The sequence below is a fragment of the Zingiber officinale genome, chromosome 10A (assembly GCF_018446385.1).
Source record: "Zingiber officinale cultivar Zhangliang chromosome 10A, Zo_v1.1, whole genome shotgun sequence".
Classification (NCBI taxonomy): domain Eukaryota; kingdom Viridiplantae; phylum Streptophyta; class Magnoliopsida; order Zingiberales; family Zingiberaceae; genus Zingiber; species Zingiber officinale.
This window is the reverse complement of record NC_056004.1, coordinates 98,435,691-98,460,453: the sequence shown is the minus strand read 5'-3', so window position 1 is coordinate 98,460,453 and position 24,763 is coordinate 98,435,691. Positions and strand designations below refer to the sequence as shown.

Below are 24,763 nucleotides of genomic sequence, written 5' to 3'. Positions count from 1 at the left end.
AGGCCTTGTCTTTGGAAGTGGTCCCGTTTTAAGTAAAGTGTTGATAAAGAAATCAAGACCAAGTTGTATACATGCAACATCAAAAGCTTATTCAAGAGAAGAAAATCCCTTGAAATATGCAAGTTCTAAGCTTTCGATGGCTAAGTTTGTTTCTTCCTAAGTGGAATATACTCATGCTTGAGATCTTGAAAAAACCCCGTAGCAAGAAAAATTCTTGCCTACTGGTTTTTATATTATAGTGAGGAAATAGTTAGATAGTGCATTAATCATAGTAATTTTATATCAGAACTGTCAAGTATTATGGGAATGTTCCAAATGTTGTCGATAATACAGTTTTGAATGTGGTCTAATTTTTCTCTAGAAGAGAAATGGAATTGGTCTTCGTACCGTGTGAATTGTTGTAAGTCTTGGCTACTAAAATACATAGTTTTGATAGCAAAAGTATATACTTTTCTTGGTCTGTCCATATTCCTATGAAAAGAAAGAGGTTAGCAATATGATAAAAGTTTAACGTAATAACTGAGAAAGTGTATCCGTTAAGGAATTATTAATTCCATTTATATATGTTCCTATTGAATATATAATCTTTTATTGATAATAGTATATGTGTATTTTAACCAATACTTTGTACTTAATTCTTTTCTTAGGTTTTTTGTTTGTTGACTATATTTTACTATGGCTTCATAATCTGTTTTAATAGTAATTTCTTGTTTATTACAGCTAAATAATCTAAATGCTTCCAGATAATAAATGACCACTAATATTTCATAGTCTAGATAATTTAAATGTCTTTTTTCTCTATATTTGCTAGAGTTATATCTACATTAAGTTTCAGTAAGTTTTTCTAAATAAATACCTCCCCATCCTATTTCACACCTATTGATTTTAATGATTAAATAGTCAGAATCAAATAGTAACATTAACATTGAAATCATTTTCACTGACTACTTAATTTATTAGACAAGTGATAGGTCTTGTTCATTGAAATGTTTATACATATATAAGCCCACTTTATCGACCTCCTTTGTAAAATTACATAACTAGTGTACTTAGTATACTATTAGGCTCCATTTGGTAGGGGTGATAGGATTGAGATTATGTTTTCAAAAAGTTATTAATATACCGTTTGGTAGGGTTGATTAGGGATATGTTAGGGTTGATTAGGGGTGAGATTCATAATATCTAGACGATAGTGATTATTAATCCTACCCTCAATCTTATTCTAATCAATCCAATTCTAATCCTATCTACTCTACCAAATAGAGCTTTAAACGATTCTGATTTTTTTTTTGATAGATTAGTTTCAAATTTAAATTATGAACTGAATAATTTATAAGTCTATTATGTTTGTATTATAGTAATAACTATAATTTCATAACTATAATAATACAAATTTATTTTATTTAATAATATTTATATTATAATAATTATGATTTTATAATTATTACACTATGGACTTATCTTATTCATTCATAGGTTCATAATTTAAATTTAAAATCAACCTATCATAAAATAAAAATCAACTATATATTTAAGGATATTTATATAATTTTAAAGTTAGCGGGGCCCAACGCCTTTTTAATTAAAAAAATTCCTTCAATGATTCTAATAAACAATAAAAAAAAGGCCCTTTGATTTTTGCCTTCCCGAATCTCTGTTCATCGACCGCCTGATTAGGGAACAAACAACTCCTTATCAAATTTAAATACAGCACAGGGATTAACTATCGAAGATTACGATATGTAATAATTTTGAGCATAATACCGGATCGTAAAGCCGTTACCTTCATATTTTTGAAAGGGGAGAAATCACAACCAGACAGCCAAGACATTTTAGTATTTTACACCGTGGATAGTTTTATTTTTTAACGTAATATCGTCACTCAAGTTAATCGACGCATCTTTCTATCCGCATAATTATTCAAAAGCAAAAGGGAAGCACACAAACAAAAACCCAATTATATATTTTTTTATCGAGAAAAAACAAAGGAGAAAAGAATTAAAGTAGACTTGAGGAATAAGCAAGCTCCAAGGCCACTAGAACCATCTCTCGCCGTCCGATCTCATCGACCGGAAAAGATTCCTGAGATCCACGGCTCAGATAATTCAGGAATAATTAACATCATATCGAACCGACGTAATATAAAAGACCTCACCGAGTGTTGCTCTTTTATCTCTCCCGTTCTTTCTCATTTCGCTTCTCGTCTCGTCGCCGATCGTTTCCTCTCTCGACTCCTCGTCTTGCAGATCTCGTCTCCTCCATGAACTGATCGATCGCCATGGCGGAGATGTCAAGTCTCCTTGAGATCTTTGTGGAAGGCGGCGTCGCCGTCTCCGCTGCCGCCGCACCGAGGGATCTCGTCCAGAGGCTCCGTTCCGGCTCCGCCAGACCCGGTCTCGAACGCCTTCTTGCCATCCTCAACGCCGGTATAGAGGACTCCGGCGATGGTCGCCTCGGATTCCAGAGCTGGTCGCGCGAGCAGATCGAGGGTGTCCTCGCAGTATCGCGACTCGTCGTCGCTGCGCTCCTCGGCGCTTCAGGTCTGATGCTAGCGCCCATTTTTTTGTGCGATCTTTGTTTTCTTTATTGTCGTAGAAATCACTGTGGATTCGGTGATTTTGAGCAGTGGAGCAGGTGGGACCAGTGGCGTCGGCCGTCGTGGCGAGGTCGATGGAGTTAGGCATCATTTTTCTGGAGCGTTCGAAATTTGATTGCGAAGATTTAGGATTGGAGGTGTGTGCTGTTTCAACTGTTTTTCCCCCATTTTGTTTGTTAGAGTCCTCGGGGCAATTGGTATCTTAAGTAGAAAGCTCCTGTTTCTGGATTTAACCTCTACGATAGCTTTAATTTGGTTGCTGCTTCTCTTGGTTTTTATGATATTTGCGCATCTGTTTTCAATGCTGCTAACGATCTTGAGTACTGATATTTTACCTTATCTAATCAACAGCTTGTTTTAGAACATTTAATTATATATCACTATCATTTTACTAATATTATATCGCATTCCTCCTATGGCAAGCTGAAAAGTTGGACCTTAAATTCTATTATTGAAGAAATTTGTGCTTGGGAAACCCGATCATAATTGGTTAGATTTGTGTTAGATCATTATTGATGGTTCAAGAGACTAAGAAATGTACATTTAATGCTGATATTCTTGTAAACTATGATTCCAATCCCAAGAAATGAATTCAAACATGAGGATTAGAATAGGAATTCTCGAGAGACTTTTCTAGTATGGAATTCAAATTTTTTCCTACAAGAATTGGTTCCAGAAGGTGTTGTAACTGGTTTCTGATTCTTTGTTGTACACGTGCTTTTCATATACCTTTGTGATAAGTTCATATGGTTCTTGAGCGAGCAAATTACTTGCTATTTCCCACTAACCACCCTCATGAAACCCAAGATTTTTTAATTTATGGTTTTGGCTGTTTGTTCATGTCCTTTTGCTCTTCCGCTTCATGAAACAAGTGTATGTAGAAAGTTGTACATTCTTGGATTTACCTATCTGTCGGCTTTAGTTTGGTTGCTGCTTTTGCTTCTGATTTTCCCATTTGTTCATCTATTTTCAAAGCTGATAATTGTCATCCATTCACATCTTGAGTTCTGATGTCTGAACTTGTGTGAATGACTTGTTTCTCCTCTTTTTTTGTGAGAATTTGTATACATGTTCCTTTTATACGTCACTATGACAATTATTGCTCCTAGTGGAGCAAATTATAGTGTGCTTCTTGCTAGTCTTTGGAAAATGATGAAATATAGGTCTTTGATATGGGAATGGGTCAGATGCTGGAAGTTTGAATCTTTAATCTCCTCTTAGATGGATATTTTAGTGTTACGCGATACATTTATACCCTTATATTAACTAATTAAGTAAAAAAGATTAAAGTTGATTGTACACCTCAAAATACAATATGATAGTGGATACAGTTTGAGCGTTGCACTTTATCACTATTCTTCAATCTGTGCTATGCCTTTCCAATATTGCAGAGTTTCTTCCCCACTTTCTTGACGAGGGTGCTTTTTCTTTTTCTTCTCACTAGTTGGAGAAGGTAAAACTGAATGATCCTATCACTCTCTGCCTCTTCGTTAGAGAGAGATAATATTAATCAACATGGAGGAATCTTTTTGAGCTTTGCTTTTCCAATAAGAGGAAATTAAATCTCTGCTTGTTAGAATGGTTCCATACATTTGTTTTATAACATACACTTAACTCAGTAAAAAACATAAACATTAGATGTATATTAGGCATCATGTGCAATCCATGCTAATAAATATGGACTGAGATTGCTTGATGATTTTGGTTATAATTAAAACTTGACGAGCAAAAATGTTAGTTTCATTGTACATTTTTTTTAACGTCTGTTTCTATACTGTCATTTGATTTGTTAAACTTGGTGTATCATTATGAGGCCTGATGTCAAGGTTTATCATGGGCATAGCAATCTCTTCTTACAGCCAATTGGAATTTGTGCTCAGACTGACAGTAGTTGAGGATCAATAACATTATATTCCGAAAGGAATTACAATCCTCATATATAAATATAGACATAACAAGTAACTATTTCTCTTAAAAACTAGGTAAAGCAAAGGGATTTGTAATTAAAAAAAAATCCTTGAGGAATAAAATTCATGTGACTGATCCTGAATAGTTGAGGCTGATATACATTTGGAAATAAAGGAAGTTGCAAAAGTAAAGTTGAAACAAACATTAAGCTTTCTTTTATGTTCAATTACACTCCAGTAGCATTATGCTGAGAATCCAGTCTGTTCAAATTCCTTTTTATCATGAATCTGTTAGTTCTTTTGTTTGTCTAGAAGCTGTGTAAGCATACTGAATTTGTTTATATTTTGAATCTTGTTCATTCTCTTACATATTTCATGTCTATTATGTGACATTTGAATTTTCTTTGTTCATATATTCTTTTCTTTTTTGCAGAATGGATTTGCATCGTTGCTGGAGTTAGTTTTGGGTGACAGAACTTTGACCGAGTCTGAATCTCAACATTGTGAATCTATAAACACCTACATAGAGCAGATACTAGTTATCCCAGTCAGACCATGTCATGTGGACTACAAAAACATTCTTACATGTCATCAGCAAGGTATTTACTTTTTGTGTATTTGCCTTGATGTTTAGTTGGTAGTTTTATTCCAGTTGACTCCGTTCTGATGCATGAATTTCTCGACTTTTTTGGAATAAGGTTTTGACTGCTTGGATGATAGAAATATAGTAGAGAATCTTCTAGTTTCTTTATCGTCAGAATCTGTCCAACCAGATTCTGTTTCCACTCTGTTCACTTCAAAAGTTGACCTGCGAACTCCAGACAACATTATCTCTGCAGCAAAACACTTCATTGTTGTTCACTTGAAGTGTTTAGCTTGCCTCCTTACACTGTGTGAAAGGCTGCTTTGCCCACCAGCTTCCTTAGATCAACAGAAGAATGATGTGAAATTTACTTTGAGACTGTCTTTTAGTCTGAGAATGCTAAAGTATCTTAGGAATCTTGTCAAGGAGGTTCACTGCGGTGCTTGTGATATGAAGTTGCTGCATGCTGTCGCAAGCTATGCAGACACATTGCCATCCTTGTTTAAATTGAAGTTTGATTTTCTTGATGGCAATATGGACTTTAAAGAGAGCACTCATGGGAGTGTGCTGTTGCAAATTTTTGAAGAGTTTCTTCAGTTTGGCAAAATTGTCTTCTATGACAGTAATGTATCTCGCAATATCCAAGCATGTACAATTGCTTCCATGGTAGAAATTTTAGCTTCTGATGCCTGGAGATATGATAGATTGTCTTCTCCTCCAAGGCCTCCCTTAGTTTATTCTCCACAAGTTGTTCTTTGCTTATTAAAGTTTCTTAAGGATGCTAAGAGCTGGGCATCTCCAATTCATGACATCAAGATAAATCTGAATGCTATATCATCTGACTGTTCATGTGAGTTTGAGGCTGATGATGGCCCTTCATGCCACATTCGTGATGAGAAGGTTCTTTTGCACAAGAGACACTCATTTGAGCAACTTTTGAACATTATATTTCCAGTTTCAAGGAAATGGATCGATAGCCTATTGCATCTTGTATTTTTCCTACATTCAGAAGGTGTCAAATCAAAAATCACTGAAAAATCACGCTCAAGATCAATAAAACTAGTTATTGCTCCAGAGGTTGACACTGCAGTGACTCATGAAGAGGAAGCTATATTTGGGAATCTCTTTTCTGAACCTGCTAAGCCTCCTGTTTCAGCAGATGTTGATCAACCATCAACTGCAGTCGCTGGTTCAATCAATTCTGATTTGCCTTTTCAAGCAGCGTCAGAGTTACTGAGTTTTCTGAAACTTTGTATATTTTCTCCAGAATGGTGTCATTCAGTATTTGAGAATGCCTGTAGAAAGGTTGACAAAAACCATATAGATCAGTTACTATCATTGCTACATTACTGTCCTGATGGAAGGAATGGGATCTCACGAGTGTCAGATTCTTCTTCCAGTGTATTGTGTATAAGTGGGATCTGCTTTGACCTTCTACAAAATCTATTGGTTCATCATGTCTTATCAAGTTCACTCAAGGACTACCTTGTTGACCAGGTTCTTAAGGTAGAAGATGGTATCTATGTCTACAATCAGTATAGTGTTGCTCTCTTAGCTAATGCTCTTATTTTGCGCGAGGAATCAGATGATAGACATATGATGAAGAAGATATGTGAAGGATATGTTAATTTCATTCTACAGAAGGCAAGGGATATTTTTTGCAAATGCCCTGTATCCAGTGTCATCCTTTCAAGTCTGCCAAGTACTTTTCACTTGGAAATTGTATTGATGTCCTTTCATCTGTCAAATGATGCTGAAAAAGTTTCTCTTGCTAGTTTTATATTTAATTCACTCAAAGAATTGAATACTCCTCCTTCAGGTTTTACTGTCAAACAATTATTTTGGTGGGGTTTAGCGGTTTCAAGGATTCTCTTGATCCTGTGCCATGTAGTAATGTACCCATCTATGTGCCCATCTTGGTTGCTTCTCCGGTTGAGGTTCAGGATGAGGGAAGTCCAGTCTAAGTCATTCGACACCATTCCACAGGGCAATCACATACCATCCTGGGCATTTACAGTGGCACAAAGCTTGCTTGCTAATTCTGTCAATGAGGTCCCAACTATGGTTAGTAACCTCTTGCCTCATTTAATTGATGTTGCCATCCCTCCTGCTTCATACTATACAGTAAACATGACTCAACAACACTTGGGGCTGAACTTGACTGAACTGATCTCTACATTCTCTTGGATTCTTGATTTTTGGAAAGGCAAAGAATTGGAAACAGCTGAACAATTACTACTTGAACGTTATATGTTTTCACTTTGTTGGAGTGTAATCTCAACAAATTTCCCAGATTCAAGAGACACATGCCTTCATGGGCACAATTGGAAGGATCTTGATGTGGCAGATGTTAAGTCCTTCCTGAGCTTTGGCCTTATTATGGTGATTCAAGACACTGATATTGGTGAGGATGTTGATATTTTTGGAGTCATTTATAATATTCTGACTCAGATTCATTCTAAGCAGCTAGAAATTCCATCGATACAGAGTTTGGATTTACTCAGGAATAATGCATGGATTTCACTTGTGCTTGTGCTTCTTAATGCTGGTCTTTTAAAATGCTCCAAGGAAAATAATCATGATCTGCATTACTTGGCTAATCAATCTGCAATTGTTGGATTGTTACATGTTAAGGAAAGTATAATTCCTAAGATTTTTCAAGGGAGCAATGATATACAACTCATTAAGGTATTGTCATCTATTCTAAAGACACAGTTGCAAATCCTTCACAAAGCTATCATATTCACCCTTGATCACAAACGACCTTTTGGGGATGTGTTCTCTCCACTTTTATTGGTTACACACACCTTACTGGCAAAATCAAAGCAAAAAACTCTTTTGGATAAGAGCGGTTGCAGTCTTTCAGACTTGGAGTCTGTATATGGACTTTTACCAAAACTGGATGAATTTGCAATGAAAGAGGATTATGGAAGCATAAAAAGTATTATCATGATGAGCTTATTGCACGGCTTTCCATCAAAGTTAGATCATTCTGATGGCGCTCTTCATTCTTGTGTTCTTGCTATAAAAGAGATAATATGTTTCTTAGATTTCTATGTTAAGATCAAAGATGCAAGAGGTGAAATAGGAAGCGATGTCATTTGTGAGCTGCTGGAGACAATAACTGCAGTGAAATGTAATAGATTATTCGGATGCATTCATGGAAAGTGTGATACTGTTTGTGATAGTCTGATTGATCAGAAGGAACTTTCTGGTTATCAAGATCTATTTGCCTTGAAACAGTTGGAAGGTTTTCTTGAAAAAATTAATTCCAGTGAGATGATCGATGCAGAAATGCAAGAATTGCTGGTTGATATCATTATTGATCTGATTGATGCCCTCAGGAGAGATAACGACAAGAAACAGATTTTTGACTTTTTCTTAGGCATTGATGAAGGTGTGTCTAAAAATGATAAGGAACTTTTTAATAAGCTGCATGGTAATGTGTTGGTTCTCATCAATGCTTTGGATAACTGCCACACAGAGACAGTTAATTTGAAGGTTTTGAATTTATTGGTCGATCTCTTGTCGTATGGGCTCTGCTCGAGTCTCAAACATCAAATTCAAAGGAAATTGATTGAAATGGACTTGGTAATCCTTTCATGTTGGTTAGAAAAGAGGCTTCTGGGAATGTTGACTGAATCTGATGCTGGATGTATGATTGCAAAAGGAAGTTCCTCTGCACTTAGAGAATCAACTATGAATTTTCTCGTACATCTTGTATCTCAGCCATGTGAAATGTTCACAGAACTTAAGGGTTGGATTACTGAAGCTTTGCTTATTCCACTCGATCAAGCATTTATTTCTTTTGACTTTCAGATTGCCAAAGCTTACTTCAATTTTGTTGTTCAGTTTTTGAATGGCGATCCTTCTGCAATGAAGCAACTCATCAAGAAAACTATAATTCTAATGGAGAAATTGGTGGATAATGAAAGCTTGCTTCATGGATTGAATTTCCTCTTTAGCTTCATTGGTGCTGTATTGGGTGACCCCAGATCTGACAAGAGTAGCTCAAATAAGGTTTCATCAAAACTTTGTTTGAGCAATAGTTTTGGTGCTGGATCTGTAGTTGCAAAGACGATCAATTCAAGAAAAAATTCTGAGAGTTTGGTTCTTCCTACCAATCAAGAAAGTGGTTCTGTGTCGCTTGATTGTGATGCAACTTCTGCTGATGAAGATGATGATGATGCAACATCAGATGGGGAATTTGGCAGTATTGATAAAGATGAGGAAGATGATAATGATAGTGAAAGGGCATTGGCCTCTAAAGTATGCACATTTACTTCAAGTGGGAGCAACTTCATGGAACAACATTGGTATTTTTGCTATACTTGTGATCTAACTATTTCTAAAGGTTGTTGTTCAATATGTGCAAAGGTCTGCCACCGTGGGCATCGTGTTGTCTATTCCCGATCAAGTCGTTTTTTCTGTGATTGTGGTGCTGGAGGAGTCAGAGGAAGCAGCTGCCAGTGTTTGAAGCCTCGGAAATTCACTGGAGATGAGAATGTTCCACCTCATGGTGTTAGTAACCTCCATTCATTATTAGCTTTCCCTTCAGATGGTGATCAGGGAGCAGACAGTGATTCTGATTTGGATGATGATGCTTGTGTGGACACTGATAATTCTTTTAAGCTGTTAATTCCGGAACAGGTGCAAGATGAATTACCTTCACTACTTGGAAGCCTTGGTCTAGAAGGTCAGCTTCTGAAACTATGTGATAGACTTCTTCCTGCTGTGAGTAGCCGGAGAGAATTAAACTTTTCAAAAGATAAGAAGGTAATTCTTGGTGATAATAAAGTGTTGTCTTATAGCATTGAGCTTTTTCAATTGAAGAAGGCATACAAAAGTGGATCTCTAGACCTTAAGATAAAGGCAGATTATCCAAACTCTAGGGAACTCAAATCACATATAACTTCTGGTTCTCTCATAAAATCATTACTTAGTGTCAGTGCAAGGGGCAGGCTTGCTGCTGGAGAAGGTGACAAAGTGGCGATATTTGATGTTGGACAACTGATTGGACAACCAACTGTTGCACCAGTAACTGCAGACAAGACAAACATCAAGCCACTGTCAAAGAACATAGTTCGCTTTGAAATAGTTCATTTGATTTTCAATCCTGTGGTTGACAATTATCTGGCTGTTGCTGGACTTGAGGATTGCCAAGTTCTTACTGTAAATCTTCGTGGTGAAGTGACTGATAGACTTGCCATTGAACTTGCCTTGCAAGGTGCTTATATTCGACGAGTCGATTGGGTTCCTGGATCACAGGTTCAGCTAATGGTAGTTACTAACATGTTTGTAAAAATATATGACCTGTCACAAGACAATATAAGTCCCAAGCACTATTTCACGCTCTCTGATGATGTTATTGTGGATGCTACACTTGTTCCTGCTACCATGGGTAAAGCATTTTTGCTTGTTCTGTCAGAATCTGGCCGTTTATTCAGATTTGAAGTGTCAATGGAGGGTAATGTTGGAGTAAATGCCCTGACAGACATCATAGCTGTTCAGGATGGGGATGTTCTGCGTAAAGGTCTCTCATTGCTTTTCTCCTTGACTTACAGACTGCTAATCTTGTCCTACCAAGATGGCACTACATTGATTGGACGCTTGGATGCTAATGCATCTAGTTTAATAGACATATCGTATGTTCTTGAGAACGATCAAGATGGCAAACTTCGAACTGCTGGCCTCCATCACTGGAAAGAACTAATTTCTGGCAGTGGACTTTTCATTTGCCTGTCAACTCACAAGTCTAATGCTGCAACACTAGTATCCTTGGGTCCTAGTGAAATGATTGCGCAGAACCTAAAATATGGTTCTGGCTTATCTTTGCCTTTGGTTGGTGCTGCTGCTTATAAGCCTTTATCAAAAGACAAAACTCATTGTCTTGTATTACAAGATGATGGCAGCCTTCAGATTTACTCTCATTTGCCAACAGGAGTTGATACTACAGGCAATGTAAGTGCTGAACAAACTAAAAAGCTGGGTTCTAGTATACTCAACAACAAAACTTATGCTGGTATGAACCCGGAGTTTCCTCTCGATTTTTTTGAGAAGACAATGTGCATCACTGGAGATGTTAAATTCAGCAGTGATGCAATTAAAAATGGCGATTCTGAAGGTATTAGGCAAAGATTGGCATCAGATGATGGGTTTTTGGAGGGCCCAAGTTCTTCAGGATTTAAGGTATGATAACCTCGAATCTGTCAATTCTACCCAACACTTCTATTATATAGTACATGATGAAATTCCACAACAGTTATATCAATTTTGGCATCAACCTTTTCTACTGTATTATTGATTGAGTTACTTGGTTTCCAGGTGACAGTATCAAATTCAAACTCTGACATTGTTATGGTGGGTTGCCGAATTCAAGTTGGAAATACATCAGCAAGTCACATTCCATCTGAAGTTACCATTTTCCAGCGAGTAATAAAGTTGGATGAGGGCATGCGATCATGGTATGACATTCCTTTCACAGTTGCTGAATCCCTTCTAGCCGATGAAGAGTTCATTATCTCTGTGGGCCGAACTTTTGATGGTTCAACCATGCCTAGAGTAGATTCTCTGGAAGTTTATGGTCGTTCTAAGGATGAATTTGGTTGGAAAGAGAAAATGGATGCTGTGCTGGATATGGAAGCCCATGTTCTTGGTGGTGGTTCTGGTGCTTCAGGGACTGGAAAGAAACGTCTAACTACACAATCTTCTGCTATTCAAGAACAAGTTTTGGCTGATGCCATCAAACTCCTTTCAAGGATTTATTCTCTTATCAGGTTGCAAAATACTGAAATTGAGGATGTGAATGGGAAGCTTAATAAGCTCAAGTGCAGGTCTTTACTGGAAACTGTATTTCAGAATGACAGGGAGCCATTGCTGCAATCTGCAGCGTGTCGAGTTCTTCAGGCTGTGTTTCCAAAAAGGGAAATTTACTATCAGGTCCATCATATTTTTTAATACAGATTTTTATCTTATTCTTTTTTTACTTAATTAGTATCATGCTTCTCTTGACAGTGTGAAATTTGATATCAGTTTTCCTATAGTATTAAATTAGATTTTGTGTACCTTACATCATGGTTCTCTCAGGTGAAAGACACTATGCGTCTGCTAGGAGTTGTAAATTCTTTCCCTATGCTGATTTCCAGAGTAGGGATAGGAGGTCCTGCAGCTGTATGGGTTATTAAAGAGTTTACTTCCCAGATGCATGCAGTGTCAAAAGTTGCATTACATCGAAGATCCAACTTGGCACTGTTTCTTGAAACTCATGGTATGTTCATTGTCCATTTACTGTATGCAATTAGAGATTCATACAACTTCCATTTGAAAGAAACATTATCTTCATCATTTTTTTTTCATATGCGATAACTTTTTTGGTGGAATTCATTCATTAGTTTTTCCATTATCTTACAAGGAATAATTATGTTGAACTCAAGATTCAGTTGACATAAAAGCCTATAGGCATGTGAATGCATACTGGAGTTCATTTATTTCATGAATTTTTAATTCTATTTGTCTGTTCTAAATTTGTTGTTGGGAGTTTCTTCAGTCATTTCAATTTATTTAAATAGGTCCAGAAGTAATTGATGGATTGATTCAAGTTCTCTGGGCAATTCTGGACTGGGAACGACCAGAAACACAGACAATAAACAGCATCATAATGCCTACAGTGGAACTTATATATAGTTATGCTGAATGCCTGGCTTTGCATGGAAATCAAACTCGGTCTGTTGCACCTGCTGTTGGATTGCTTAAGAAACTTCTCTTTGCACCTTATGAAGCTGTCCAGACATCCAGCAGGTTCTATTTGAATTCAGAGACATCTTTTATTTAGAATTTTAAACTAATAATGTGATGTTGACTATTTTTGTTGTTTTCTGATTCAGTTTGGCTATATCATCTTGGTTGCTTCAAGTCCCTTTTCCAAAGCAGACAATTATACCTTCTGATGATCCTGCAGAAAGTCATGTAACAACACAGGTTCCTTCTGTAAACACAAGTGGAAATTCACAAGTAATGATTGAAGAAGATTCTACTATATCATCTGTACAATATTGTTGTGATGGCTGTTCAACAGTTCCTATACTTAGACGTAGGTGGCATTGTAGTATTTGCCCAGATTTTGACTTGTGTGAAGCATGCTACGAAGTTCTTGATGCCGATCAGCTCCCTCCACCACATTCAAGAGATCATCCAATGTCAGCTATTCCAATTGATATTGATTCTATTGCTGGTGATGGTAATGAAATACCTTTCTCCATGGATGAGTTGAGTGATGCAAGCTTAGGACCATTGTCTACAGAGATAAGCATGCAAAAATCCTCATCTTCAATTCATGTCTTGGATACAAATGAAAGTGGAGACTTCACGATTACCTTATCTGATCAAACAATAGTTTCTATTTCTGCTTCACAACGTGCTTTGAATTCTTTGCTGCTTCGTCATTTGATAGAAGAGCTCAATGGCTGGATGGAGACAACATCTGGTTTTCGAGCGATTCCTGTTATGCAGCTCTTCTATAGGTTATCATCGGCAGTTGGTGGGCCTTTTATGGATAGCTCCAAACCTGAAAATTTAGACTTAGAAAAATTTGTCAAATGGTTACTTGAGGAGATTAATCTCAATAAACCTTTCCCAGCTAAAGCACGAACAACATTTGGTGAGGTTGCAATTCTTGTCTTCATGTTCTTCACTTTGATGCTTCGGAATTGGCATCAGCCTGGCAGTGACAGTTCTCAGTCAAAACCAAGTGCCAGTGCAGATTTACAAGATAAAAATTTTGTTACGATCCCTTTGTCCGTTTCAACTGCCTCAGCCTCTAACGATGATCCAGAAAGGACTGAATTTGCTTCTCAGCTTATTCGAGCTTGTTCATTTATTCGCCAACAATCTTTTCTGAATTATTTAATGGATATTTTGCAGCAGCTTGTCAATGTTTTCAAGTCTTCGTCAGTAAATCTTGAAAGTGATCTTTCTGCTAGTTCTGGTTGTGGTTCTCTTTTGATTGTGCGGAGAGAGCTACCAGCTGGAAACTTCATTCCTTTCTTTCCTGATTCCTATGCCAAGTCTCACAGCACTGATATGTTCTCAGACTATCATAAGTTGTTGCTTGAGAATACTTTCCGTTTAGTGTATAGTTTAGTGCGTCCAGAAAAGCAAGAGAAATCTGTCGAAAAGGATAAGACATACAAAACAAATGTTAACAAAGACTTGAAGCTTGATGGTTTTCAGGATGTTCTCTGTAGTTATATCAGTAATCCACATACAACTTTCGTGCGAAGGTATGCTAGGAGGTTATTCCTTCATTTATGTGGTAGCAAAACTCAATATTACAGTATCAGAGATTATTGGCAATTCTCAAATGAAGTAAAGAGGCTACACAAATTGATCAGTAAATCTGGAGGGTTTGAAAATCCTGTGCCTTATGAGAAGAATGTCAAGCTTGTCAAGTGCTTGTCTACTATGTCTGAAGTAGCCACAGCAAGACCCAGGAATTGGCAGAAATACTGCTCAAAACACATTGAACTTCTTCCCTTTTTGATGAATGGAATTTTTAACTTTGGTGAAGAATCTGTTGTCCAAACACTCAAGCTTTTGAATTTGGCCTTCTACACTGGAAAGGATTTGAGCCATGGCAAACAGAGAACTGGGGATGCAGTAGCTTCTACTAGATTGCAAACTTCAGAATCAAAAAAGAAGAAAAAAGGTGAGGATACAACTGAAAATTCTTCTGAAAAAGGTTGCCTGGACATGGAACAAGCTGTCGAAATCTTTAACGTCACAGATGGTCATATTCTGAGAAAATTTATTGATTCTTTTCTATTGGAATGGAATTCATCAAATGTTCGTCATGAATCTAAGAATGTGTTATATGGCCTCTGGCACCATGGTAAACAATCATTAAAGGAGAGTTTGTTAACTGCTCTTTTGGAGAAGTTGAAACATTTGCCTACTTATGGGCAAAGCATATTGGAGTACACTGAGCTAATGACATGGCTCCTGGGAAGAGTCCCTGATTGCAGTGTGAAGCTATATGATACAGAGCTCATCAATCGATGCCTGACATCTGATGCCATAACCTGTATATTTGAGACACTGCATTCACAAAATGAACTCCTGGCAAATCATCCAAATTCACGCATCTATAGCACTCTAAGTAGCTTGGTAGAATTTGATGGTTATTATCTCGAGAGTGAGCCATGTGTAACCTGTAGCTGTCCAGAGGTTCCATACAGCAGGATGAAACTGGAAAGTTTGAAATCTGAGTCAAAATTCACTGACAACCGCATCATAGTAAAATGCTCTGGAAGCTTTACTATTCAGTCAATTACAATGAATGTGCATGATGCTCGTAAATCAAAGTCAGTAAAAGTTTTGAACTTGTACTACAATAATCGGCCTGTAACTGACTTGTCAGAACTTAAAAACAATTGGTCTCTTTGGAAGCGTGCAAAAAGCTGTCATCTTGTCTTTAACCAGACAGAGCTAAAAGTCGAATTTCCAATTCCAATTACTGCTTGCAATTTCATGATTGAGTTGGATTCGTTTTATGAAAACCTCCAAGCTTCTTCCCTTGAGTCATTGCAGTGCCCTAGATGTAGCAGATCTGTAACTGATAAGCATGGAATCTGTAGCAATTGTCATGAAAATGCATACCAATGCAGACAATGCCGGAATATTAATTATGAAAATTTGGATTCTTTTCTCTGCAATGAGTGTGGATACAGTAAATATGGGCGTTTTGAGTTTAATTTCATGGCAAAACCTAGCTTTTTGTTTGACAATATTGAAAATGATGAGGATATGAGAAAAGGATTGGCAGCTATTGAATCAGAATCAGAAAATGCCCACAGGCGATACCAGCAACTATTAGGGTTCAAGAAACCTCTGCTCAAATTGGTATCGAGCATAGGTGAAAATGAAATTGATTCACAGCAGAAGGATAGTGTTCAACAAATGATGGTGTCCTTACCAGGGCCATCATGCAAAGTAAGCAGGAAAATTGCTCTTCTGGGTGTATTATATGGCGAGAAATGCAAAGCAGCCTTTGATTCTGTCAGTAAAAGCGTCCAGACTTTGCAGGGACTCAAACGTGTGGTGGTGACATATCTTCAACAGAAAAATTCTGTTGATGCCAGGGACTCCTTAAGATTCACAGTTCCAAGATCATCCAACAGTTGCTATGGTTGTGCTATCACTTTTGTCACTCAGTGTTTGGAGTTTTTGCAAGTGCTTTCAAAACATGCAAAATGCAAAAAAGAACTTGTTGCCGCTGGTATCTTATCAGAATTATTTGAAAATAACATTCATCAGGGTCCTAAAACTGCTCGGGTTCAGGCTAGGGCTGTTCTTTGTGCTTTAACTGAAGGTGATGCAGATGCTATGGCTGAATTGAACTCCTTAATAAAGAACAAAGTCATTTATTGCCTTGAACACCACCGTTCTGTTGATGTTTCACTAGCCACACGTGAGGAGCTATTGCTTCTCACTGAGACATGTGGTCTGGTAGATGAATACTGGGAAGCAAGGTTACGTATTGTTTTCCAGCTTCTATTTGCCTCAATTAAGCTAGGGGCTAAACACCCTGCCATTTCTGAGCATATAATCCTTCCTTGCTTGAGGATAATCTCGCAGGCATGTACTCCTCCCAGGTCAGATGCTGCAGATAAAGAACAAGGGGTGGGAAAGACTACTATTTTACTGCCAAAGAATGACCATAAGCCTTCTATATCTCCAAAGAGCCTCCCTTCCACTGCTAAATCAGAGGAGGTCATGGAAAAACACTGGGAAGGTGAACGAAAAGGTCAGTTTATACCATTGTTAAACTATTCAGAATGGGAGAAGGGTGCATCATATCTTGACTTTGTCAGGAGGCAGTACAAAATACCTCAGCCTATTAAAAATATTGGACAAAGAACCCGGCAAGACATACAGAAAAATGATTATCTGGCACTCAAATATGCACTTAAATGGAAAAGACGTGCTTGTAGAGCAGCTAAAAATGGTGTCCCATCTTTTACCCTTGGTTCATGGGTCTCTGAGTTGATTCTAAGTGCTTGTTCACAGTCTATTAGATCTGAAGTATGCAACCTTATAAATGTGCTCTGCCAACAGAGTTCTTCTAGACGTTTCCAATTATTAAACTTACTCATGTCCTTACTACCAGCTACTTTACCTGTTGGTGATAGCGCTGCAGAATTTTTTGAACTCTTCTTCAAAATGATTGATTCTGAAACTGCACGCCTCTATCTAACTGTAAAAGGATGCCTAAATACTATATGCAGCTTAATAACTTGTGAAGTCCACAATATCGAGTCTCAAGAAAGGAGCTTAAGCATCGATGTGTCACAGGGATTCACACTCCATAAACTGGTTGAGCTGCTTACCAAATTTGTTGAGGTTCCTAATATACGAATAAGGTAAATGTGATCCTTTTTTTATATTATTTATCAAGTTAACTAAACCTTCCATGGTTTTAAATTCTTGGTGTTGATGACAGGTTTATGCAACATGACTTGTTATCTGAGATGCTGGAGGCACTTTTTGTCATACGAGGTCTGATAGTGCAGAAGACAAAGCTAATAAGTGACTGTAACCGACTCTTGAAAGAGCTACTAGATGGTCTTCTGGTAGAAAGCACTGAGAACAAATGGAAATTCATACGAGCTTGCATATCAGGTCTCCAGAGTCATAGAAAGGAGAGCAAGCATAGAACTACTTTGGTAATTAACTGCCTCCTATCTGTACCTATACTATTTGTGCATATTCTGTTTATTTATTGAAGAGAGCATTACTCCAGCTCAGAAACCTACCAATGGTCTAGAGATGGTCATGAATACATCCTATAACTATTAATATATCAGTGTGTGTGTGCACGCGCGTGTGCGTGCGTGTTCTTTAATGTGTGTGTGCACGCGCGTGCGCGCGTGTGTGTTCTTTAACAGTACTGCTAAAATGCAGGGCTATGTTATATACTATAACTATCATCTTAATGCCCAAAACTACTATGGGTTTAGAATTGTGTATTATTCTTTGGATTAAATCAATCAGTATGCTATCACATGCGTCCAAGTCATATGAGACTGAGATTTAAAGTTTAGACCATAGTTGGGATTTTAAAGGAAAATGCTTGATTTGCCTATGCAGTTAACTCTGCCATATGATAGACACTGTGACAATAAATATTGAAAGGCAATCCATATGAATAAATAATCTTATTGATTTTAATTTCCTAATCTTATATTATGATTCCATATTATTTGATTATCTGATTAGCAATTTTTGTTTCATGTTGAATTTCTTTATGCAGTTTATATTGGAGCAACTTTGCAATATGATATGTCCATCAAAGCCTGAGCCTGTGTATCTTCTAATTCTTAACAAAGCTCACACTCAAGAAGAGTTTATCAGGGGATCTATGACTAAGAATCCTTATTCCAGTATTGAGATTGGTCCACTGATGCGAGATGTGAAAAATAAAATTTGTCATCAGCTGGACTTGTTAGGTTTATTGGAAGATGATTATGGAATGGAATTATTAGTTGCTGGCAATATAATTTCTCTTGATTTAAGCATCTCTCAAGTGTATGAGCAGGTGTGGAAGAAGTACTACAACCAAACACAACACTCATTATCGAGTGCAGCTGTACCATCTTCTGCTGGACTATCATCAACAAAAGATTGTCCTCCTATGACTGTGACATACAGACTCCAGGTTGGTTACGAGCCAATGCCATCTAATGTGGATATGCTGCTTTATTAGTTGATGACATTTCCTGTAAATCATACTTATTTGCAGGGATTGGATGGTGAAGCTACTGAGCCAATGATCAAAGAATTGGAAGAGGAAAGGGAGGAATCACTAGATCCTGAAGTTGAGTTTGCAATAGCAGGAGCTGTTAAGGAATGTGGAGGACTTGAGATTATATTAGGCATGATTCAGGTATCATTTTCATTGTGTTGCTAGCATCTTTGATAGTGTTCATACCTGGGCAGTCAGATTGAAATTCGAATGCATTAATGATCTTATTACTTAACTATATTCACGGATATATCAGAAAGAGACAGTGATGTGATTTCTGCTCAAGTTTGTTACTTTATAATTAATTCTTTGTCAACTAAAAATTATAGTTGCTCTGGTCTTGGCTGTCTAATCTTATTTCTTTTTCTTTAGATTTGGTACATGCACTCTGTTCCTGTTTTAACTTCATTTTGGAATTTATTTTGCAGTGCATGCGTGATGAGGAGCTGAAATCAGACCAGGAAGAGTTGGGTTTGACGCTCAACCTTCTCATGTACTGCTGTAAGATAAGAGAAAATAGACAAGCTCTATTAAAATTAGGGGCTCTTGGTTTGCTGCTTGAAACAGCAAGACGTGCATTCGCTGTGGATGCCTTCGAACCAGCTGAAGGCATCCTTTTGATTGTAGAAAGCCTGACAATGGAAGCTAATGAGAGTGACATTGGTATCACTCAAAGCGTGTTCACTGTTACTAATGAGGAAAGTGGTGCTGGAGAGCAAGCAAAAAAAATAGTTCTCATGTTTCTGGAAAGATTATGTCATCCCTTTGACGCCAAGAAGTCAACTAAGCAGCAGAGGAATGATGAGATGGTGGCCAGGATCTTGCCATATTTGACTTACGGGGAGCTCGCAGCTATGGAAGCTCTAATCCAACATTTTGACCCTTACTTGCGAAACTGGGGTGATTATGATAAATTGCAGAAGCAACATCAGGATAATCCAAAGGATAACAGTTTGGGTCATCAAGCTGCTAAGCAGAAATTTGCTTTAGAAAATTTTGTGAGGGTATCTGAGTCGCTCAAGTCAAGTTCCTGCGGCGAGAGGTTGAAAGACATTATACTTGAGAAAGGAATTATTAGCCTTGCAGTTGAGCACCTAAGAGAAAACTTTGCTATTATGGGTCAGGCTGGGTTCAGGTCAAGTGCAGAATGGACGTCTAATTTGAAATTGCCGTCAGTTCCATTGATTTTATCCATGCTGAGGGGACTGTCGAGGGGTCATTTGCCTACACAGAGATGCATTGATGATGAAGGAATTCTACCACTACTACATGCTTTAGAACGGGTTCCTGGAGAAAATGAAATAGGTGCAAGAGCTGAAAATTTATTGGACACACTGGCTGATAACGAGAATAATGGTGATGGATTCTTGGGGGAGAAGATACACAAGTTAAGACATGCTTCTAGGGACGAAATGCGTCGCCAAGCTCTGAGGAGAAGAGAGGAATTACTTCTGGTAAATGATTCTTTTCCACTTCCTCTAGTATGTTCTGCTGTTGCCAAATTCCATATCTTTAAGTCATTTCTATTGTGTTTTTTTTAATCTTAGGGGTTGGGTATGCGTCAAGAGTTTGCCATTGATGGTGCTGAGCGCATTGTAGTTTCCCAGCCCGTGATTGAAGGTTTAGAAGACATAAAAGAAGAGGATGGGCTGGCTTGCATGGTTTGTCGGGAGGGTTATTCACTTAAACCTAACGATATGCTTGGCGTCTACTCGTACAGCAAAAGAGTAAATCTGGGTGCAACAGCTTCATCTAGTGCCCGTGGTGACTATGTATACACAACCGTTAGCCATTTCAATGTTATTCATTTTCAGTGCCATCAGGAGGCAAAGCGAGCTGATGCTGCACTTAAAAATCCCAAAAAAGAATGGGAAGGTGCTACATTGAGAAACAATGAGACTTTATGTAACTGCATCTTCCCTCTGAGGGGGCCATCTGTTCCTGTGGTGCAGTATGTTCGGTTCATAGATCAGTACTGGGACAACCTCAATGCCCTTGGACGCGCAGATGGTAGCCGACTACGGTTGCTTACCTACGACATTGTCCTGGTATGGAAGCAATGCCCTTAGTTTCCCGTTTTTATCAGCTAAATTTCGTTGGTTGTCATTTGCTGATTGCCATATTGCAGATGTTGGCTCGTTTCGCAACTGGTGCTCTGTTCAGCATGGACTGCAAGGGTGGAGGCAAGGAAAGCAATTCCCGCTTTCTTCCATTCATGATCCAAATGGCATCCTACCTACTTGACCTGGGAAGTCCCAGCCAACAGAGACGGACCATGGCCAAATCGGTTGCTGCATATTTGTCAAATGCATCATCTTCTTCCTCAGAATCATCAAGAACATCCCCACCCCTCCCTGGGTCACGTTCCTCCCCCAGCTCGTCTGATGAGACTGTACAGTTCATGATGGTTAACTCTCTCCTCTCAGAGTCATATGAGGAATGGCTGCATCATCGCCCTGCATTCTTACAGAGGGGAATCTACTCTGCTTACATGCAACACAAGTATGGTTGGTCGACCTTCAAGTTATCTGATTCAGCTTCCAGGGCCAAGCAATCCGACGAAGGATCTTCATCAGAATTGACAGACAGCACTAAGCTTTTCTCCATAGTCCAGCCGATGCTCATTTATGCAGGTCTGATTGAGCAGCTGCAGCAGTTCTTCAAGCTCAACAAGCAAAACAGTCCTGCTGTGGCATCCAGTGACTCCACCGGGGGTGAAGACCAGAACACAAGCGGCTTGGAGAAGTGGGAGATCACAATGAAGGAGCGGCTGGTGAACATCAAAGAAATGTCAAGATTCTCCGAAGAGATGCTTTCCTGGCTGGAGGACATGACCAACGCCACTGATCTACAGGAAGCTTTCGACATTATGGGAGCGCTTGCAGATGCCGTATCAGGAGGCATCTCCCAGTGCGAGGACTTTGTCCGAGCTGCAATAGTTTCTGTCAAGAGCTGAAAGTTGCCATTGTATACTTTTAGAAACTGGCTGTCGATTATTAGTCTAGAGTGCTATGCAACTGCATAGAATCTATCGTCGGATGATTTAGCACGTAATTTTTTTTTCTGCTAATATCCGTTTTTTTGAATTTTACTGGAGAGCTCGCAACTGTTTCCATATATTAAAAATGGAAAAACCCTCTTCCGATAGTTAATGTCAGTCATCTTTCAATCTTTCGATGTTTGGTACAAAATATCTTTTCGCACAGGCAAAACATGCTGCAGTTTTGCACCATCAGATAATTTTTTCATTCTTTCAGAATAGTGACTGCATCTGTAATCTGTTGAATCAAATAAGGACAGTTGAGCAAGGTGGTGTACCCTTTGTGGATCTCATACTCTCCGATGGATAGTATTTACCTAACAATGGTTTTTTACGTGGGATACGTCAGATATAGATATTTTATATCTGTTAAAAATTAATTTAAGATTTATTGGAACAACTATTCATAAAGGTACAAATGTGCCAAGAGGCGATAGTTAAGCATTATGAACATTTACTTTGCATACATGATTGAGATTTTAATCACATCCCTAATGTGTGAAGAAACACTCTCATTGTCCCTAGGATTGACGTAGTTAGTATTTACATGTTAAAAATTAATTTAAGATTTATTGGAACAACTATTCATAAAGGTACAAATACAAATGAGCCAAGAGGCGATAGTTAAGCATTATGAACATTTACTTTGCATGATTGGGATTTTAATCACATCCCTAATGTGTGAAGAAACACTCTTGTTGTCCCACGGATTGACGTAGTTAGTATTTACATGGGTGTTTGTAGTAGTTTTAGGATCAATCCTTAACGGGTGCAAAAATGTCTTGTTTGATAACTAATGTCTTGTTTGATAACTTCCCTGCACTATAGCAAATATCCTTAGTGATTTACCCTTTTCTAAAGTGTGTGGGATCGCTAACGCAGTAGATAACTATCAAATATGTTGATTCACGCATGAATACCGAAAGCGACTATCAAATCCGTTGATCTAGGAGTGTAAACGAACTGAATCGGGCCAAATATGCAAAAATATTTAAGCCTTGAATTCAGCTCGAAATAGGTATATTCGAGTTCGAGCTCGATTCGAAGCTCGAAAAATTCAAAATTTTTGATTCGAGTTCGGTTCGAATTAGGGCTCAGGTTCGAGTTCGGCTAGAAAGATTCGAACATGTTCGCGAACTATTCGAATTATTGTTCGAAAATAGGTATTCGAAAGGCTCAAAATTTATTTATTTAATATATATTTAATTTATATTAATAAAATATTAAGGCTCGTAAGCGACTCACGAACTATTGAACAATATAATTTAAGCTCGAATTCGGCTCGAAAAAAGTTTGAACATGTTCGAGTTCGACTCGAATTCGATAAATTCGAATACGAATCAAATAGTTTCAGTGCTAGCTCGAAAAGCTCGCGAGTCGGCTCGATTCGTTTGCATCCCTATGATGAGCGACATTTTACTTTCTATTGATTAGTGCAAGAATACTAGGAAAAAGGAAAACTCATCGTTCCAAGGAGGAGACAGGCAGCTAAAAATAACAATATCAAAACTATATGAAAACAATGAAATTGATCGTTTATATATACTCCAATCCTAAATATGTAAAATTCCAAGGAGGAGACAGGCGGCTAAAAATAGCAATATCAAAACTATTTGGAAATAATGAAATTGGTCGCTTATATATATTCCAATCCTAAATATGTAAAAGACTAAAATACCCTTAAAAAAATCTAACCTAGCAAAATGATAAAAAAAAAAACTCAAATTACTTTTTTGTTCCTGCATCCACCACTAAAGTCAAGTCACGACTGTAGGTCTTGACAGACCGACTAGAGGGAGGTGAATAACCCTGCAATTGGAGTTAGAAATTTCTCTTGTTTGGAACTTAGCAAGGACACAAATATTAGATAAAAAAATAATTATGTTGATAAGAGGCAAATATTTTTTACTTAGTTACAACCTAAATGATTTTTAATCCAAAGTAATAAAAGTACTAAAAGAATCTCCTTCATTATAGGTTACAGCTTAAGAAAATAGCTAGGAATTGATTACAAAAGTTATTCTTATAAATGAAGAGGACCAGAGCTCTATTTATAGCTCCCTGGTTGAAATACAACCATTGATGACGTGGTGGGTTTCGGGCGCTTGGACAGGTTCGGACGCCTCTATTGTGGCACCTTATTTGCTTGGCAACGACTCTTCAATGGTTCGGCGATAACTTTCTATCCTTGTCCGAGCGCTTGGACCGGTCCGGTTGTTTGGAGTGTTGCTGATATGGACTCCCATTGTTCTCCTCGTCGCAACGGGGAAAGAGGCGCCTATTCTGTACCAGGGTGGTTCGGGCACATGGAGTCCGAGCACCTGGACTTGGTCCACGCCTTCTCAACTTCGTATTGACTTCTTCGGCTTATGCTCAGGTTGGTTGGGTGATTCTTTGACCATCCAAAGTTTAGTACACCCAAATCTCACTCCGACCTTCTCCTCAAGCAGTCTTTCGTTTCGGCTTCTCATCTCTCGAAAGTGCCGCCGCATCATTTTCTTTTGCCGGTGTATTCTTCCTCAACACCTTGTCTGCTTCCCGTACCATCCCTCTCGCTAGCTGCGTCTTCTACTCGACTTCCTGTATTTCTAAGTTCCTGCACACTTATATATAAGAATTAAACACAACAGGACCTAACTTAACTCGGTTGACTATATCAAAACTATCTCGGTGTACTTATAATCTCCCACTTTTTGATATGCACCAACCCGAGTTAAAATTAGGGTGAAACCAAATATAAAATTTATTTTGTAAAATAAATTGACAATTTAAAACATGAATATTGTAATAATTAAAACATAAATTTTGAATTTTTTTAATAAAGTCCTCCCTTAAATTT

The 24,763-nt window shown here is 38.0% G+C and overlaps 1 protein-coding gene across 1 annotated transcript; it reads left to right on the top strand.

Moving 5' to 3' along the window:
• The first annotated feature begins 2,177 nt into the window (after positions 1–2,177).
• On the top strand, positions 2,178–22,058 carry LOC122026328 (auxin transport protein BIG-like). The gene is made up of 14 exons (XM_042585003.1): positions 2,178–2,540; positions 2,627–2,733; positions 4,937–5,102; positions 5,202–11,275; positions 11,411–12,025; positions 12,173–12,353; positions 12,655–12,883; positions 12,970–17,502; positions 17,583–17,805; positions 18,393–18,797; positions 18,882–19,025; positions 19,313–20,338; positions 20,432–20,932; positions 21,013–22,058. Exons 1-14 carry the CDS (start codon positions 2,279–2,281, stop codon positions 21,838–21,840), a joined length of 15,294 nt encoding a protein of 5,097 aa, XP_042440937.1. The 5' UTR covers positions 2,178–2,278; the 3' UTR covers positions 21,841–22,058.
• Positions 22,059–24,763: the final 2,705 nt, after the last annotated feature.

Bases quoted from the DNA above. Each gene is read 5' to 3' on its own strand.
- LOC122026328 (XM_042585003.1), top strand. From the start codon at position 2,279: ATGGCGGAGATGTCAAGTCTCCTTGAGATCTTTGTGGAAGGCGGCGTC. The intron at 17,806-18,392 runs GTAATTAACTGC...TTCTTTATGCAG, and splicing joins GCAAGCATAGAACTACTTTG to TTTATATTGGAGCAACTTTG. The intron at 20,339-20,431 runs GTAAATGATTCT...TTTTAATCTTAG, and splicing joins GAAGAGAGGAATTACTTCTG to GGGTTGGGTATGCGTCAAGA.